Consider the following 19403-nt stretch of genomic DNA (forward strand, 5'->3'; position numbering starts at 1 on the left):
GAAAGGATTGAAGGAAAGTGGCTGATGCGAAGAGAGACAGAATAGGAAAGTATGCAATAAACAGATGGAGACACTCAGTTTAATCGACGTAGAATGAATGGACTTAACATTGCCACTGGGTAAGATGGCAGGGACTAAAGGCATGTCAAGAATTTTAAACCCCAAGGATTGGGTGCAAGTGTGGGGACCCATGGCTTCGGAGTGGTAAAGGATTTGGCTAGGGAAAAATACTGAGATTTCTCCTTGAGGCGTGTAAAAAATAGGAAAGTGATTGGAAAGGGATGGAGTGGCGTGTTATTTTTTTTTCTAAATCTAAGTGGGACTGTCAGCATTGTGCTGCTACTGGTCACACCCAGGGATTATACCCGTGAGACACGGGGAGTATACCCCGTGACACCAAGGAAATATACCCCACGACACCCAGGGAGTATACTCTCCTCCCAACGATAGGTCACCTAACCTCAGTTTTGTTTAATTACGTAGTACCTCACGAAATCGTAATAACACGATTGTGAACAAACCACTGTACGGGTGGGTTTAGAACCCTTGACAAGTGGGTTCAATCCCCACCGTACCGTAGTTTACGTACTACCATTCTCCCAACAGGACGCTTACCTAAGAACCCAGCATCTCTCTCTGCATAAATGACTGATATATTTTCTCTTTGATCTAAGTTTGCCTGATGACATGGAACGAACTGTGAATGTGTATTACAGAATGTGAAAATAGTTTCGAATATTTTAGTGTGATATATATACTATGATACTGAATTGGTCACGACAGTAGCCGGTTTTTGTGGTGAAATTTTAATAATGATGATTATAAAATATATTTATGACAGAGTTCTGTTACCTACAACACATTATTCTCTGTATTTGACTGAAGGAGCCTACCGCGTAGGCGAAACCTTTCAACAATATATACCCTACTATTGCACATGTCTTACTTAATATCTAGTCTGTATTTTATACCATTTTCAGCATGAGAGTTCTGTTAATATCCATAGAATGCTGGTGTCCCGGGAAATGAACGGGCAGATGCCGAGGTGCAGGTTGCTGTGATGCTTTTAACTTCATAGCAAACGTCTACCTAATAGAAACTTCAGGGGAAGTGATAGGCCCAGTGGACCCTACAGACGAGAAGCAAACCAAACAGCGGTCCGTAGGTTGCGGGTTTTTGGCTCTCCAACAAGAATAATCACTGTGAAACTGTTGATTGAAGACTGGGAGCCCACATCTCGACCATAGCCACCTGTTCACTAGTGCCCATTCTTCTCTGAGTATTCTCAGAGCCTTCAGAATCTCCAGTCCCGAGTTTTTAGAAGAAGAATGTGCGTACATCAGCCGTGCTTTTAGTTCACTACAGCCCCCCCCCCTTCCCCTACACACACACACACACACACACACACGTGATACAAGATTGCAGGAAACGGGCTACAAAAATATTCCACGAGCGAACAACAAATCAGCAGAAGCAACCACCAGATTCATAGTTTTACCGGTCAGCAGTGTGGCAAACTAACAACCAAACTAATGTGACCAAACTATTTAACAACCAAATCATGATCATAACCACCAACTCTTCCTCTTTAATCAAACATTTGGTGCAGAAACACATCTAGCGTAGGAGTATACGTACATAATTCTATGTGGTGGAGCGACAAGATGTACATAGGGTAATCTGCTAGTTCATTTAGTATCAGACTTCGGAGATGCAGAAGCGCTTGCAGACGTTGTAATCAACACAAAGCCTTGGTGCAACATGGAAAAATATGTGGGGATTTACTGAAGTTTAACGAAGCACAACTAGTCATCCATGAAAACGACTGACAGAGGCTAAAGTTGCTAGAAGCTGCCTTAATTGCCCCAACTGACACTGTCTCACTATGGATTGGAAGCTTCAGGGTTTCCAAACTTTTGGCAAAAAAAATTGTTATCCACATTAGGATCCGCCGTCATATTAACACAGTGAGCACGGAGAAGCTACAGCAGGCGTATTGGCCCCATGCTAGACAAGTCGTGCTAGAATCCAACCCCTCTCGCTGAAGTATTTGTTCAACATACTGACTGCAATTTGACGTACCTCCTACATCACCTCACTTTTGCTTCAGGTCACCTGCACTGTATTCTATATATTTACTTGTTTTGACTTTGCGACAGGTCCCTAGGATTAATTAAGACCCATGTCAGGACGAATCAAACAAGCTTCATCTGTATTAGGACCGAAAGCATTCGTGGCTTCAGTCCTTTTCCACACGTATGATTGCTTTTGTTGTGCAGCTGACTGTCACACAAATTATAGCTGTTTGTTGACTACTTAAACTTTTCACTTGTGATTTTTTAATAATTATCGGGGTGCCGTAGAGATCTCGGGCAGGTTTCAACTGATAATGCGATATGGCATTCCTCTTAGTGTCTGACATTTCTCCATGGGATCGTAGCAGAACATTTACACAGGAATGTGTATCTCAGTATATAATACTTAAATTATTTTATGCTCATTTTCTCATTTTAGGGATAATATTTTTTTTAAATACAATGGGATTAATAACTAACGGTTGTTATTTTAGCTAATTGCCATAGTATTTATTCGTGGTGTGTGTTAGGAACGTTGACACTTTTTTGTTTGCTAATTTTAACTTATTCTTGCGCGTGTTGCATTTATTTTTTTTATTGCGAAGAGCACTGAATGATGAACCAAATGAAAGTGCTTTTCAAGTCGCATAATACCTGGTGAAGATTAAGACACATGTGCAGCAGTTGGGAATCTTTATTAATGAAACGTTTCGCCTACACAGCAAGCTTCTTCAGCCAAATACAGAAGGAACAGGTGTAGTAGTGAAATAAAGATGTAATGAGTTGTCAACTTTGGAGGAAAGGTATTTGTGATGTTCAATCCCTCAGCCTGGAGAAGAGTTCAGTTTAAATACTTTTTCTCCAAGGTTGATGGACTGATTACATCATCTTTATTTCAATACTACACCTCTGTATTTGACTGAAGAAGCCTGCTGTGTAGGCGACTCTTTTCATCGATAAAGATTCCCAACTGTTACATTTTACACCATTTTCAACACAACTCTCATAATATCTACTGTAGGTAGCACTGAAGCACTAGTCAATAACTGGTCTCCCACAGGAGCATCACAGATCAAGTGGCAGCAACATCACCGCTGCCTAACGACAATAGCATCACCATGATCACCAGCCATCCCCTAAATTCGAGAGAGAGATTGCCATATTTTTTTTCAAACAAGGAGGACGGACGAAATTTTACCACTTACTTAGGCATGCCATGACAGCGTATTACACGCCACATTTTGTATTTTGTTTCAATTTTATAAGCAGGTTTAAACGCACTAGTAGGGGGTGAGGCGGGGGATTGGTACGTGATCTGCTCCCTTGAGCTCGAGGATATTCCCTCCTGACTCTCTGAGGATGATTGCGATATTGTTACCCCATGCTGGACCCTCTCTGGCTTATTGCAATTTGTATTAATCCCTCTAACATTGGTTTCCAGTTCATCGAATTTTATTAATGAAGATATTACTCTGCCGTGTATTTTTTAGTGTAATATATTTTACCAATGCGCAGAACAACCACTATGAAAAGAATAGTGAACTTCGAAGTGCTCTCGTGATTTCTCATATTATCAAGGAACTGATAATATGAAAAATCACGAAAGCACTTTGAAGTTCACTACTGTTTCACAGTGGTTGTTCAACATATTGTGATGTCTCCTGTTTACTGTGATCTTTTTGCATTTTTTACCAATATAATGGCAAGCAATAGATATACTTTAATAAAATATGTAGCACTAAAACATGAAGATGTGCTAAACTCAAGTATGACGATGTGGAAGGTGTAAATCACCCCAATATACCAAAAACAAAAAATCATTGCTTGGATCCCTACTTTTACGCCAAAAGAAATTTAAAATTAATAAGGAAGATAAAACCAGAGAGGAGGAGTGACTTGAGGATGGCTTAAATAGGGTGTAAACGTGATCAGGAAAGTGGCCACTTGGATTTAATCTTAAGTGTAAAATAGTGAAATTTTATATATATATATATATATATATATATATATATATATATATATATATATATATATATATATATATATATATATATATATATAATATGCAAATAAACCACGGGGGGAGTAGAATGATAGCTCTAGGCCTTTCGTGTTGCAGTCAACACATCAGGAGCTTGCAGATTTGTCACGTTACTTTCGTTTAGGCTAAACGAAAGTAACGTGGCAATAAACAAAAATATTCCGCTATGATAAGTAATTTCCATAATTATATTATCAGTGATATAGAAGTCACTGGCAATTATGGAGTAACCATCCATGAGAAAGCGGGTCCATTTAAAGGGACGAGAAAACGGGAACATTTAAAGGGGAGACTTCTAAGTTATACAAAGGAAATGGGGCTCATTAAAATAAATTCACTTAAAGAGGGAGGCATCTGTAATTACAAGGAAGACGGCCATAGTTATTCAACCCACATAATTCTGAGGTAAACTCTGGTTCAACCTTCAGAAACTGTAGGAAAAATAGTCCCTAATTCCTTGGTGTGGCACTACATTTAAAACAATCTAATGCATTTGTATAAGAGCCCAATTTTTGACTGTGTACTATTGGCTCGACAAAGAAGCATCTAATTTGAACAACCCATCACTGATATTGTATAATGAATGTTTATCATGCTTAATAATTGCCGATTCTACAATATTCCTTTCAAGCCAAGAGGAACAAGGGAAGATGACTCTTGCTTGCTGCCAGTCTGACGGGTTATTACCAGCTGTAATGTGCTTGAAAATCGCGTTCGACTCCTGTGCTATGCGTGTCGAATAACGGTGTTGTGAAATTCTCACTTCTGACGGTTTTCCCGTCTGTCCCAAATAGGAGAGACTGCAACCGTTAAGAAATTTAGCAACACTAGAAGAAAGGAAGAACAGGGAAGACATTATCATAACATACAAAATACTCAAGGATTATCTGAGAATGGTTAAGGATTAGCAGTCAAAGAAGGAAAGGGAGAGAGGGAATATGAGCCTTATGGATGCAGGGTTATACTTTTTTTTTTATCTCAAGATGGTAAGTGGAACGAACCATGCAGATATTGTACAAAGAGTCAAGAGTGGATATGGTCGGACCTTGGGGAACTGGAATCAACAAAGTTGGTCGATAAGAGTAGAGAGGAGGGGCCTGAACTATGACTCGACCCCTGAAAAAATAAACTAAGTACATAGGTACACACACGCGCACATGCACATGGGCCGAGGAAGAGGGTGGAAAGAGTAATGGAGTGAGAGGAAAGAGATATGCAGAGAAAAAGAGGAATGGAAGGAGGGGGAGAGAATGATAGAGGGAGTGTGCGAGGAGGATGGAGAGAGTATGAAGGGGCGAGAGAGAAAGAGAAAGGAAATTTGAGACTTAAACAGACACATGTATACGAAGACAGTTTGTTAAGCTTTCAGAGTGTCGTTGTTCCCAGTGAACATTTACATCCAGAGCAACGCAGCTGTAACTGCTACTTGTGTTTGTTATGTAGTGTATGTATGTAATATAAAATTTTTAGTGATGCAGTATTATATAGTGCATGTATGCACTATGGCATTTTTTTTCAGTTATGTTATATAAATACGTCATTGGAAGAAAATACCACAGTCTCCTCTTGCTAGATCAGCCAGGTTGTGGTAACTGGCAGGTTTCTGCGCCGATAGCAGCAATAGTAGCTGACCAGACAATCAGCAAGGAAGGTAGAACTAATATGGTGATACCAACAAGGTGTAGGAAAAGGACGCATGTGCTGACACATTACGAATGAATGCTCGTGGTGAAACGTTTCCTAAATAAATGGAGCCTGGCTAGACTGCAGGGCTAGAAGAACCATCAAAACCCATCACACGTCGCAGGTACAAATGACTTGTCAAACGGAGCTTCCAGGACAGTAGATAGAGGGTCAGTAAGTGTGAACGAAACACATTTTGAGGATCAGGATTTATTTCCTCTTGCAAGGTTAAGATTTAAGAGGTGACCCAGAGAAAATATGTAGTTTTTAAAATATGTCGTAACGCTCAGTCAAGTATACTAAGCAACATTAGTTGTAAAATGGAAGGAAAAAGTGAAGTCCAACGAAGTAAATATTTTATTTATTTTATTTCAGGAACGAACATATATTTCAAAACTGGTTGGATAAATAGTTCTCTTCAAAGCAGCAAATTGCATCGTTTGAACCGCTGAAACTGGACAATTTTTTTTATTTCCTGTGTACACCTCTTCAAAATGTTTAAATAGTGATAAGTGTGAAAAGAATGTAATCAATTCTACATACAATATTCATATGAAAAAACAATTATAGAATGCAAATGGGAAACAGAATAACAGTATAACACTAATCTTCCCTCAGGCAAAATCCCTGACTGGTAATCTAACTCTTTAAGCATCAAATAATGATTTTGAAGTCCTTCAGCTTGCAGAGAGAAATGGTAATTTATTGAATTTAACAGTACGAATGTTTTGTCCTTGTAATGGTGATGTAGCGGACAAATATTAAATGATAATGCAATTAAAACAATGAATCTTTTCCTTTTGTTTTTATTTTGTTAATGGTGGTCTGATTAACTAATCGCAGCCCCAGAACATAAGAAAGGAGGAACACTGCAGCAGGCCTGAAATTACATATCTTACCTTCATCCCCCCTCATTCCTTCATTAGGTGCAAGCGCTACAGGTTATACTGCCTTAAAGCATATTAAGAGTTTGTTTCTGCATTAAGATGAAAAGTATTAAGAGCAAATGTGTGTTAGAATTTATATGAAGACCAAAAATTAAGTCATTGTTCTTTATACGCAAGTGTAAGCTGGCACTTAGAAATTGAGTGAAATGCGTTAGTGGCTATTTTTGCGAGTATAGCAGTCACACTCATGGTGACTGGAACAGTAATTTGCAGGATACACAGGATTAGGTTTCAACCTAATAGAAAATTTTATATATATACATTCCTGTGAGGGGAAGCAGAGGTCAGATGTGTTCAACCAGGGAAGTGGGAGGTGAGGTGAGATGTGTTCAACTAGGGAAGTGGGAGGTGAGGTCAGATGCGTTCAACCAGGGAAGTGGGAGGTGAGTTCAGATGTGTTCAACCAGGGAAGTGGGAGGTGAGGTCAAATGTGTTCAACTAGGGAAGTGGGAGGCGAGGTCAGACGTGTTCAGCCAGGGAAGTGGGAGGTGAGGTCAGTGGTGGCATGGTGTGGATGGGGAAGCCTGAGTGTGGGGAGGTTACGCGACATGTTGACATGTTAAGTATTTCGATGATAGCTACTTTCAGGGACCTCATGCTAATCCATCCACGCACGTAAAATCTAGCTGGCTGTGTTAAGAGTAGCGAGACACGGAAACAAGCTTCAACTGTAGTCAGTATTTTACCAAGGTATTGTTTAAATCTTATATTCTTTCGTCATTTCTCTTCGTACATTATCTCCGTTGACAGCAAAATATGTAAACAGATGCCTGTGAGCACCTGGTGGGTCTCTCCCCATAATAAACTGGCTGCTTCTGTGGTACCTGATAAAGATCTGTCGCTCTCATTGTAATGGTCTTTGGTTACCCTTATGGGTCGTCGGTTCATGCCAGGAAGTTACATTCAGGAGCAGTTCTTATTAGACGGTTGACCCTTCAAGGGGAGTGCCTTGATGCTTACTCCATGGGATTATATGACTTTGAGTTTAGCGCTTCCAGTTGAGAATATAATTGGATGAATATGGATTTTGCACTACTTACGAAAATGTTTGTTGCCTGAGGATGAGTATCCTACACAATTCTGCTTGTCGTTGGTTCCTTAATCCTTATGTGAATCTGCGGTGTTCTGCGTTTCCTTGGTTTAAGTTTTCATTTGTTGCTTTTAGTCACTTTTCTTAAACTCTTTTAATTATTGACTCGAACTGTTCGTCGACCTGCTCCTAAAGAGTCTTTTATGTTTTGTTATAGTCCATCTTTTGGTTTGTCCACTTCCACGGTAGGGCCAGGAATGCAAATCTAGTATTAGTACTTTTTATGTCCCCTCGTTGTATCTGGTCTGCTGATGGGCACTCGGAATTACCACAGAGATGCAGTAGCTTCCTCAAAGCGCTCTTCAAATCACAACATTTTTCTTACGTCCTCGCGGAGATCTCATCTGTTTTCTTCATATATACTTGCTAGTCTTCACGAGATAGCAACTGTACGAAGATGAAGATTTACGTGGCCCCCGTGCAGCTATAAACCAGTGCCCGGGTGTGGTTTTCTCGCGGGACTTTCTGCATTATTCTGAGGAGAAACTTTTAATTGAGTAGGATAGCCAGCGAGTTATGAAGGTTTGAGAAATTTAGGGAGAGTGTGGGTTTGGAGTTTACCTTGACACACATTTATCATGTTACCTGAGGCTGTTCAGGTCGCTTGCTTTAGCAGGAGGGCAAGGCACGTTGCTGGTTGAGGAGGGAATTGGTTGGTTAGAAAGAGGTGGTTTGAGAAAATAACCTCTTGGTCCAGGAAAGTATAGATAAATAGAGTTGAGGAAGGGTAGGGTTATGATGATTTACGGAGTAAGTGAGGTAGGTGAAGTAGGCTGGTGACTTGGTAAATTAAGGTCGTCGAGTAAGTATGGTATGTAGCAAAGGAGAGGGAGGTGGATGGGAGTGATATAAGTAGATAGTAGAGGATTGTTGTTGTGGAAGGGTGGTAGTGGGCAGAGGTTGGCTCATGGGTGGCGCTTCCAACGCACACAAGCAACCATCAAAAACATCAGTTGTGTTTCTAGTAGCAATGGGGCACTAAAGCACTGCTTCATTGTATCACCGTAAACCTATAAAATCTCAGCAAGACAAAACTCTCCTCGTTTCCCCGCTGGTCGGCAGGAAATTGAAAATGCAAACCCCCTTCTCAAACCGAGAAATATATGATTCCATAAAACAAGACCCGTAAAGGAGCTCCCGGGGTTTCATGGGTTGAGAGAAATTGGATTTACTCTGCGGCGATACGAACGACTTCTGACCGAGTTTGCCAGTGGTAGGATGATGACCCCTCGATGGTCGTCTTAGTATGAACTTTGTGGTTGGATGATAACCCCTAGATGGTCTTCTCAGTATGAACTTTGTGGTAGGATGATGATCCCTGGATGGTCATCTTAGTACCAACTGTGCAACTGGTTTTTCTGTTGTCAAATATGAGCTGTTGTAACTTGACCAACAACAGAAGAGTATAGGCAAAAACTTAAAGAATGAGTAGAGAGGGAAAATGTAAATATTAAATCCATTTACTGTAAACCATCAAAATTAACTAATTATAACTGTCAGAAATGCTTTCGTTTCCTAGAGAACTGCGTGTCGAGAGAATATATCTTTTGTTAATACTACTATTATTAATTATGTTTTGCTATTATTAAACCACAGAACGGGTGGGGTTTGAACCCATGGTAAGTGAGTCCTAAAACTCCCTGCCAGTGGTGTTACTACGATTTGTCGATTATTATTTATTATATTAATTACTAGTGTTATTTAGTTATATTCTTAAATGATAGGGGAACAGGGGGCAGGAATATGAAGACAGAGCAAAGGCTGATAGTAGAGCAGAAGCAGCTAGGAGAGCACAGAGCTCTAAAATGAAGCTGATTATCATTTGTGATTTCAACCACAAATAAATAGATTGGGAGAAATGCGAGACTGGAAATGTGGAAGGCTGAGTTGATGACGGTGGTTAGGGAATAATTATGTATCAGCATGCTAAGGACTCGAGAGAGGGAGAGGGAGAGAGAGAGAGAGAGAGAGAGAGAGAGGGGGGGAGGGGAGGGGAATAGAGAGAGAGAAGGGGGGAGGGGAGGAGAAGAGAGAGAGAGAGAGAGAGAGAGAGAGGGAGGGAGGGAGGGAAGGAGGTTAATAAGCTAGGAAGACTGGACCCAGTGTTTACTGCAAGCACATCTAACATAGATTAGATAAAATACGAGAGCCTCTGGGCAGAAGCGACCTTACAGTGCTGAACTTCGATTACACCATGGAACGAAACGTATAGAAGAATTATGACAGGTGAAGGCACGAGAAGCCAGACTTTAGAAGACGTAACATGACTAAGGGTCAGGTAGGTGGTGATGGTTGCCGATATGACGTTTTCCAGGGCATAGTTCTAGCTGCTCAGTCAAATTATGTTCCAAATAGGGAAATCAGATCAAACAAAAATGATCCTAAATGGATGAATTAATTTAAAAAAGAGATTTAAAAGGTTAAAGTTAAAGGGGGGAAGCCCAAAAAGGTTTTTTCAGGATCAAAAATAAGTCGGGGAAAGGATAAGCCCCTAAAAAGTTCCTCATTTAGCCCCTTTGGACGGATAAAGAAATGTGTAGAATTTTTCCTTTTCCTTCAGTTTTTGGGGATACCAGCGTTTTCCCAGAAATGATAAATTAAAAAAAGGACGTTAAATTTCCAGATTGGGGCCCAAAGTGCCCATGGGCCGGGAAAATGAAAAATTTAAAAAAACCCCCCCCGGGCCCCTGATAAATTATCCCCAAGGGTTTTTTAAATATAAAATTTAAAAGGTACCCTTTTTATGAAACTTTTCCCTTTCCCAAACCCATTATCAAGGAAAAGTTGTAAAGAAAGAAGATACTTAAAACATTAATGGGCCCATCACCCTTAAAGTTTTGGGGGGTTAACCCTCGGGGGTCTGGAGAAGGGCATTGTTTGTTGAAACAATAGGGAGTAAGTGACAGGATGGGTTTTATGTATTGCCAAGAGGTAAATTCACTAGAAGGAAAACTCGGGGGTTTGAAATTACCCCCTCTCAAATCGCCATGGGGAGAGGTAAAATTCTCAAACCCACCCCGCTCTCAAAGGGGAAAAGGTAAAAATTGATTGCGGGTTCTGCCAAGATCCCTTTTTTTAATGTTGAAGATTGAACTTTAAAGGGTAAAAAGAAAAACAGTTTTTGGTACAACAGGGTTGGTACCTTTTTATGAAACTTTTCCCTTTTTCCAGTGGCTTTTAACCTTGTGGGCAAAACTTTAAAATAAAATCCAACTTTATTGTTCTTATAAAAATTCGGTTTTTTAAACCATTTTAATGTTATAAAAAGGGTTAAAAAGGGGAATGTGGGGGAATTTGACTTAGAAAACCCTTTTGGCTAATCTTTTTTCCATATCAAAAACCAAAAGGAAACTTTAAAATTTGGAAAATACAAAAGGGTTAAAAAAAATTTTAAAGCAGGTGACAGGTCCTTATTTGAACTATAGCCCATTAAGCCTGACCATAGGGGGAAAATTTTGGGGAGTCAGAATTGCCGGGGGCAGTTTGTTGCCCCCGAAAAAGCATAAATTAAAAAGAATTCAGCAGGGTTTTTAAAAAAGGGGCTTTCCCTCCCTTTTGAATTCATTAATTTTTTTTCACTGGGGTATTTGGGGAGGTAGATCATGGTAAGGGTAATTTGTTTTGTAGGGGATTTCCCAGTGGGGCTTTTGGGGCCCCAAATCAGAGACTATTGGGAAAATTAAGGCCCGGGAATAGGAAAAATTTTTTTCCTGGATAGGGGCATGGTTTGGAACCCAAGGCGCAGGATTTCAAAAAGGGGGGAAAATCAGGGGGGAAGGGCCCCACGGCGGTGTTCCACGGGGGGCCCAGTTTTGGGGCCCCCTGCTGTTCACAATCTCCCAAAAACCCCAGATGGGGGCATAAAGAGCGACATCAGCAATTTTGGGATGCCCCTTTAAAATAGGCCGTCAATTAAATTTCTGACGAGGACATTAGAGAACTCCGGGGAAGATTTGAATAGACTGATGCAGTGGTGGAAATGGCAGATACAGTTTTATAGACAAATAAAAGTTCTAAATTTTGGGACAGGACAATAACCACCACATTAAACTAAAAAAATGTAGATCTTAATTTTAAACGGTTTGGGGAAAAAAATTTTGGAGTTCGGGGTTTGATTTCGGGAAACCAAGAAAAAAATTCAAAAGTGTTCGCAATAAAGTTAATAGAACCCTTTTGGCTTCATACCCAAAAGCATAAATAATAGATTTTTTTGGTTGTTTTTCCCAACCCATACACCCGGGGTTAAAATTCATTTAGATTATTGCACAGTTTTGGTCACCGAACCAGAATGGATAAAAAATGCTCTGGAAAATGTACAAGGGGAGGATGACAAAGGGACCCCATGTATCGAAACCTTTCCCCTTATGAGGAAATTAAGGGCCCTGAATCTGCACTCTCTAGAAAGACGTAGGGGGGGGGGATATGATTAAGGGTGTTTTTGGGGAAAGAAGGAAATTAAAAAAAGGGGGATGTAAATAGTGTCCCGAAAATATCTCCCTAGAAAAAAAACTCTGCAAAATTTTTTAATTTGGGGAAAAATTCAGATTCAAGAAGGATATGGGAAAAGTACGGGTTTTAATAGGTTGGGGTTTGAGTGGAAAAAACCCCCAAAGTACAGTGAAAAGGGGCCAGAACGTTATGGTTTAAAATAGGTTGGATAAATCCCAATGAGTAGATGTGGGGGGGGGTGTAAGTTAGCCCGATAGCTTGGGGCTACCAGGTCGGTTCCCCTTTTCCCCTTTCCAATTGACCAACCTGACTGGGTTGGGTGCTTTGGGAAAGCCGGTGGGAAAAATTTGGGCCCCCTGCCTCGCATGGGCCAGGGGCCCTTTGTTTTTGCAGTTTTCCCTTTCGTTCTTATAAAAGGGAATATGCAGGGGGGGAGGCTCCCAAATTACGGGATAACAGCCCCCGGCCAAAATGCTTTTTGAGAACTTGTGAAATTTTTAAAGGATTATGGAAATTGGCCTTTTCGGGAGTAAAACCCCAATCCTGACAGTGAATGAGAAACAAACCCAGTTTCTCCTACAAGTGGTGAAGCATCGGCGAGTATTCACCCATTTTTGGGGGCATATATAGAATTTTTAAATTAGTAATAACTATAATGAGTAGAAATTAAAAAAAACCACATAAATTTCCTCCTCATGGAGGGGCTAAATTCTCCAAAAAGTAGGAACCTAGGAGGGCCTTGTGACACCTAAGTGTACTTAATATTCAAGATGTTTCACAATTCTGAACAAATTCAATGACTATACGGCAACTCTAAATGTAATTCCTTAGGAAAGAATCGTCATTTAAAGTGTCTCCCACTATTTTTAATAATTTTAAAGGGTGGTAAAACCATATTTCAGATTTTTTTTTTTTACATAATCTTAAAACATTTACGTATAGAAGCTGGGTTGTAATGAACGACCGTCAGGGGTAAATACTGGTTTCGGAAATGGTTCATTTTATGGGGAGGCTAATTTTTTTATTAGCCCCAGCCCTTCCCCGGGATTATTTTGAAATTTAAAATTTCTGTAAAAGTATTGTAAACAGCCCCAAATTTGTGATCTTGCTTTTTAGTTCACAAAAACTTTAATTTTTAAAATCTACTTTTTCCCTTTTTTAAAAAAATTTCCTTTTAACATTACCATTTGCCCCTTTTTTTTTTTGAAGCAATGAAAAAAGAGGCAAATGAAAAATGGGTAGATGTTATCAAAAAATTTTTGTTAAAAAAAATTTTTTTGGGGAAATTTAATTAAAATTTAGAAAACAAATGGATTTTTAATTAAAAAAAATAGGAGAGGAGAGTTATTAAATGGAGAGTTAAATTATTGGGAAGAGGGAAAGGAATATTTTGAGGAATTGGCAAATGTTGATGAAGATAGGGGGTGATTTCGGGGGAAAGGGGAATAACATTTTGAAAGGGTGGGAAGGGGTCATTTTGGAGGTGGGGAAGTTCGTAAAGGCAGAAAGGTAAAATAAAAGGGGGAACAGCCGGGATTGATGGGAAAAAAGTGAAATTTTAAAAAGGCGGGTTGGGGAATTTTTTTGAGTGGTTTGGTGAAATTTTTAATAAATGTAGGGAAGGGGAAAGGGCCCAAGGGATTGGCAGAGAGTTTTAGGTTCCTTTGTATAAAAAAAGGGGATAAAAAAATGCAAAAATTATGGGGGAATAAGTCTGTGATTTTTGGGAAAAAGTGTATGAGAAGTTAAAATTTGGGAAAAAAATTAAGAGTAAGACGGAGAATGGGGATAGCAGATGAACAAGGAGGCTTTAGGAAAGGTGGGGGTGTTGGACCGGGTTTTACAGTGAAAAAATTTGAACAGTATTTAGAAAAAGGAAAAGAGGTTTTTGTGGCATTTATGGTTTTGGGAAAAAAGGGGGAACAGGGTTGGAGGGGGGGCAATGTGGGATTTTGCAAGGTATGGTGTAAAAGTAGGTTACTGAAAGCAGTGAAGATTTTTTACGGGGATAGTGAGGCTAAAGGGTTAGGTATGTGGGAAAGGAAATTTTTTTCCCAGTAAAAGTAAGGCCTTAGACAAGGATGTGTGATGTCACGTGGTTTTTTTAATATATTTATAGAGGGGGGTTGTAAGAGAAGAAAAATGCGGGGGTTTTGGGAAAGAGGCGTGATTAAAAAGATAAAAAAAATCACACACAAAGGGGGGAGTTGTCAAAACTGCTTTTTGCTGATGACACTGTGCTTTTTGGGAGATTCTAAGAAAGTTGCAGAGATTGGGGGTTTTTTTGGAAAGGGTGTCCAAAAGAAGAAAAGGGGGAAATACGGGAAAAGGGAAGTAAGGTTATGAGGGATAACAAAAGATTGGTGAGGGAAAGATTGAATATCAGATTGGAGGGAGAGAGTATGGGGGGTGAACGTATTCAGATATTTGGGGTGGACTTTCAGCGGAGGGGTTTTAAAAGATGGGGGAACCCTTAAATTGATGGGGGAAAAGGGAGTGGTGCCCAGGAGTCTGTGGAAAAAGAATTTTTTCCTTTGGGAAAAAAAGAGGGGAATGTATGAGAGATATTTTTCCAACGCTCTTTTTATGGGTGTAAAGGGGTAAAATTGAATTTTCGGGGGAGAAGGCTGGAGGCAGGGGACCCCAAAAAGGTCGGGAGGGCAATGTGGGTTAAATATAATGCAGAGAATTCGTAGTTTGGAAGTTAGAGGGGGTGGGGATTCCCAAAACTGTTGTCCAGAGGGCTGAGGAAGGTGTTGGGGTTGGTTGGGACATGAAAGAGAGAATGGGCGAAACAGAAGGGCTTCAAGAGTGTACCCAGTCTGTGGGAAGGAAGGCGGGTGGGGGTCGGCCTGGGAAGGGGTTGGAGGGGGGGAAAAGGAGGTTTTTTTGGGGGGGCTTGGACTTCCAGCAGGCAGGGGGCGTGTTTGAAAAGGTGAATGGGAGACAAATGGTTTTTAATACTTGACTTGCTGGGGTGTGGAAAAGAAACATTTATAAGGGATTCGGGGAAACGGGCGGGCCCGGACTTGAGTCCTGGAGAGGGGAAGACAGTGCCTGCACTCTGAAGGAGGGGTGTTAATGTTGCATTTTTAAAAACTGAGTGTAAAAGCCCCCTTCTGGCAAGACAGTGATGGAGTGAATGATGGTGAAAGTTTTTCTTTTTCGGGCCACCCTGCCTTGGTGGGAATCGGCCGGTGTGATAATAAAAAATAAATAAAAAGCTAAAAAAGCTTGCATGTAGCATCTGTTCTCGGGCCCCTCAAAGCCATTAGCTGTTAACAGGAGCAGGGTGAAACTGTAAAAAATGGCCAAATTAATAGGTGGGGTGAAAGTCTTTAGCAGGGTAAAGCTGTTAAACCAGGATAAACGGGGGAACGGTCGGGTTAACGGGGTTAAAAGGTCTGTTAGTAGCAGGGTGAAACAGGGTGAACGATCTGTTAGTAGCAGGATGAAACAGGGTGAACGATCTTTTAAAGTAGGGAGGGAAACAGGGGGGAACGGTTCCCAGCCCCCCTTTTAAACCCAAAAGGGGGGGGTTTTGGTTTTAAAAGGGAAAAACGGTGAACGGTCTGCTAGGGGGGAAACCCTTGAACGGTTATAAAAGGGAGAACGTTGTGAAAAGCAAAATAGGTTGGATAAATACATGAGAAAGATGTGGGTGGGTGTGAGGGGGGCCTGATGCTTGTCTGGGTCGGTTTCCGTTCCTCCCAAGTAAATGGCCTGACCCCCCGGGTTTGGGGTTGCTTGGTTTAAAGCCGGGGGAGATTTAAGAACATAAAAGAACATAAGAACGAAGGAACACTGCAAAAGGCCCTACCCCCGCGAGGCGGGCCCAAGTCTTAGGTTTTCCAATGCACCCCCTGGTCAGGCCCGGCCCTTTTGATTTAAAGGGGGGAACACGGCAACCGCCCGGGAAAGCCAACTATCGGCCTCACCCCCCCTCTCTCATTTATCCAACCTTTTTTTTAAACCCCAAAATTCTGGCCCCTTTTAAAACCCAAAAATTAGGTAAGACACATATCAACAGTTAGGTATCTTTTTTTAAGAAACGTTTCGCCCCCAACAGTATTTTTCCCAATAAAAGCAGAAAAGTTGTTAAGAAGAAGATCGAAGACGATGTAATCGGTCCATCACCCTTAAAGTTTTAAAAGGTGGTCAGCCCCTCATTTGGAAGAGCATTGTTCCATATTTTGAAACAATATGGAGAAGAAGTGACAGGATGGAGCTTTTATGGAAAGGGGGTGGGGGTTTGGGGCCACTGGGAAAGGGGGAAAATTTCAGATGTTGAGAAGTCAGGTCCTCTCAAACCCCACCCCCTCTCCCCAGTGGAAGTTGCCCAAAGTTGATTGGGTTTTACCCAAGATACCCTTGTTTGCGGAATTTCGGGAAAAAGATTGAACAAAAAATGGTATAAAATCCGAAGGTTGTTGGGTTTAAGACACATATGAAACAGTTGGGTATCTTTTTGTGAAACTTTTCCCTTCCCAACAGTGGTTTTCTTCAGAAGTCAGAAAAGTTGATGGAAGCGAAGTCTTGAGGGGGCTGGTTTTGGGAGGGGGACCGGTTTCAACATCGGGATTTTTCCCCCTGGCGGCCTACGTCTCACCTCGTGGGCTAAAAAAATCCACCCTGTCCCCTTCTTCTCCTTATTTTTCCCTTCCCATAAAAATTTTTCCTCCAATTAAAATTTATTACCCCCAAAATTTAAGGGTGAGGGAAGGGATTAAATCTTTCAAGTATCTTTCAAAATTGAGACATTATGCAACACATGGGACCCCTTTTTTTGGGAAGAAACGTTTCGCCACACAGTCCTTCATCAGCCCAAATAAAAAGAAAGAAATGGGTAAGGAGGTAGAAGTTGGTAATCAGCCCCTCAACCGGATTCGATGTATTTCAGCCCCATCCTCTTGAAATTTTTTAGCATGGGGCCAGAGAGGGTGGCTTATATCTGCGGTGAGATGAGTTGAAGAGGAGGAGGGGGATCTTAGTGGACCTGCCACAAAATTGGGGGGGAATCATCCCCAAAGGGGGTTTTGGGGGCAAGCGTTAAACCTTTTAAAATTTCCCATGAGTTGAGGCCTGACAGAGGGGATGAAGGGTTTTTGAAAAAAACGTTGAAGAATTAAACCCTTTATGCAACACAAATTTTGTATTGGACTGATGAAGCCCTGTGGGGCGAAACGTTTTTTCAATAAAGTTTTAGGGTTTTTCAAAAAATTCTAAATTTTTCCAACTTTGGTTTTAAAAACCATTCATCCTCGGGGCGCCTCCCCAACCGGGGGAAACTTTGGTACAGCCCCTCAATCAACTTCGACAATTTCCCCAAGTGAGAGGGGCTGGTTTTGGGGAAAAGGGACCTGACTTTAAACACCTGAGTTTTTCCCTCCCTGGGGGCCCCCTCTCCCCTCCAAAAGAACAAAAGAACAAAGGAACCTGCAAAAGGGCCTCGGGCCCCTGCGAGGCAGGTCCAAGTTTTCCTCCCGGCCCAATATTTGCCCCCAACCCTAGTTGGGTCAGGTCCCTTTGGGTTTTGGGGGGAAAGGGCCAACCGACCGGAAGTTTATCACGTCTAACTCACACCCCCCCAATCTACTCATGTATTTACCCAACCTATTTTTAAAGCTACACAACTTCTAGCCTCATAACGGTAGGGGATTTTGTTCCATCATCCACAACCCTATTCCCAAAACCCCAGTATTTTCCCTATATCCCCTGAATCGGAATTTTTCCAACTTAAAACCTTTTTGCTGCGAGTCCTGTCTAGGCTAAAATTTTTTCCCCTTTATTTACACCCCTTTTTATTTTTTCCCCTTTTTCCCCATTTATACCCCCCAATAAATATACCCCCCCAATTTTTACGTCTTTCTGAGAGTGCATTTTCCAGGGCCCTTAGTCTACCCTCATAGGGAAGGTTTCTGATACATGGGATCAATTTTGGTCATCCCCCTTTTGTACATTTTTCCAAAAGAATTTATACCTTCTGTAATCGGGACCAAAACGTTCCTAATTAAATGGGGCCCAAAATTGGGATGTATAGAGTTGAAGAACAACCTGAGGACCTCCTTATTTATGCTTTTTTGGAAAATGAAGCCAAGGATTCTTTTAAATTTAAGGGAACCCTTTTTCCTTTGTCTTGGTTGGACTTCCCCATGGGCCAGTGGGCCCTTTCTGCAGTTTCCTTCTTTTCTTATGTTCTTATTTTTTTCCTTAAAAGGTAAACGGTTGCTTAGAGAGTAAACCCGAGGGTGAACGATCTGTTAACAGCCACAGGGTGAAACTTGAAGGGCCCTTTTAAGAACATGGTGAAACAGGGACAAGTCCGTTAACATTAGGGTGAAACAGGATGAACGACTCGCTAATAGTGAAGCCGTGATGAATGGTTTGAAAAACCGACATGTTAAAATTGAGCCCCTTTAATAGGAACCAAAAAGCGGGGGCCCCCCACCCATTTAAATCGGGCAAGGAGAAGGGAAAAGGGAATGCCCCTTCCCGGAAAAAAGTTGACCCCAAAAGAGGTGTCAGGGCTTTTAATTTAAATAGTAAAAGAGGGGGGGGGTTGGGGTTTTTCCACTCCCAAAAGTAGCTTTCAGGTTGAAAAAAGTGTTGGAATTCTTTGAAAAAACAACCCATGATGTCTTTTCGCCCAGTTGTGATGAATGGTTTAAAAAACCGAATGTTAAAGGGGACCGACACCCAACAAATTTTTCCCAAAAACTTTTCCCGCATGGGCTTCACGGGGTCCAAAAAGGGGGTAAAGGCCTGCGGGGGAAAGCTCAAAAAAAAAACCTCTTTCCCGCAAAAGCCCCCTTTAAACATGGGGTTTTTAAAACCATTCATCACAACTGTCAGACACAAAAAACCATCAGGGGATCTTGTTACAAATTTTTCCCAACATTTGTTCAACCGGGACAAGATTTTCCGGGCAGTGGGAGGGCCCCCGGGTTTTTCCAACTGTTTTCACGCCCCTTCACTACCGGCCTGGAAACCGAAATTTCTACGATTAGGGCTAAACATGGACTGGTTGGGGGCCTGGATTAATTTTTACCCCCTTCCCTCCTCCCCTTTACCCCTTTCCCTTCGTTTGATGAGAAGTTACCCGGGGGAAAAGGGTTTCC

The 19403-nt window shown here is 41.3% G+C and overlaps 1 protein-coding gene and 1 long non-coding RNA gene across 3 annotated transcripts in view; one reads left to right on the forward strand and one right to left on the reverse strand.

The window, feature by feature from the left end:
• The window catches only part of LOC128696948 (uncharacterized), an 86034-nt gene extending 83612 nt beyond the window's left edge, over positions 1-2422 (reverse strand). Inside the window, exon 1 of the mRNA XM_070095330.1 lies at positions 2330-2422. Coding sequence (XP_069951431.1) covers positions 2330-2422 — 93 coding nt within the window. The remainder of the gene's footprint in view (positions 1-2329) is intronic.
• Positions 1-6568, forward strand: part of LOC138854089 (uncharacterized) — a 119806-nt gene extending 113238 nt beyond the window's left edge. For both annotated transcript variants that reach the window (XR_011393292.1, XR_011393291.1), the window contains exon 3: positions 6175-6568. This is a non-coding gene — a long non-coding RNA (uncharacterized lncRNA). The remainder of the gene's footprint in view (positions 1-6174) is intronic.
• The last annotated feature ends 12835 nt before the right edge of the window (positions 6569-19403 follow it).

This window comes from Cherax quadricarinatus, chromosome 49 (assembly GCF_038502225.1).
Source record: "Cherax quadricarinatus isolate ZL_2023a chromosome 49, ASM3850222v1, whole genome shotgun sequence".
Taxonomy (NCBI): Eukaryota; Metazoa; Arthropoda; class Malacostraca; order Decapoda; family Parastacidae; genus Cherax; species Cherax quadricarinatus.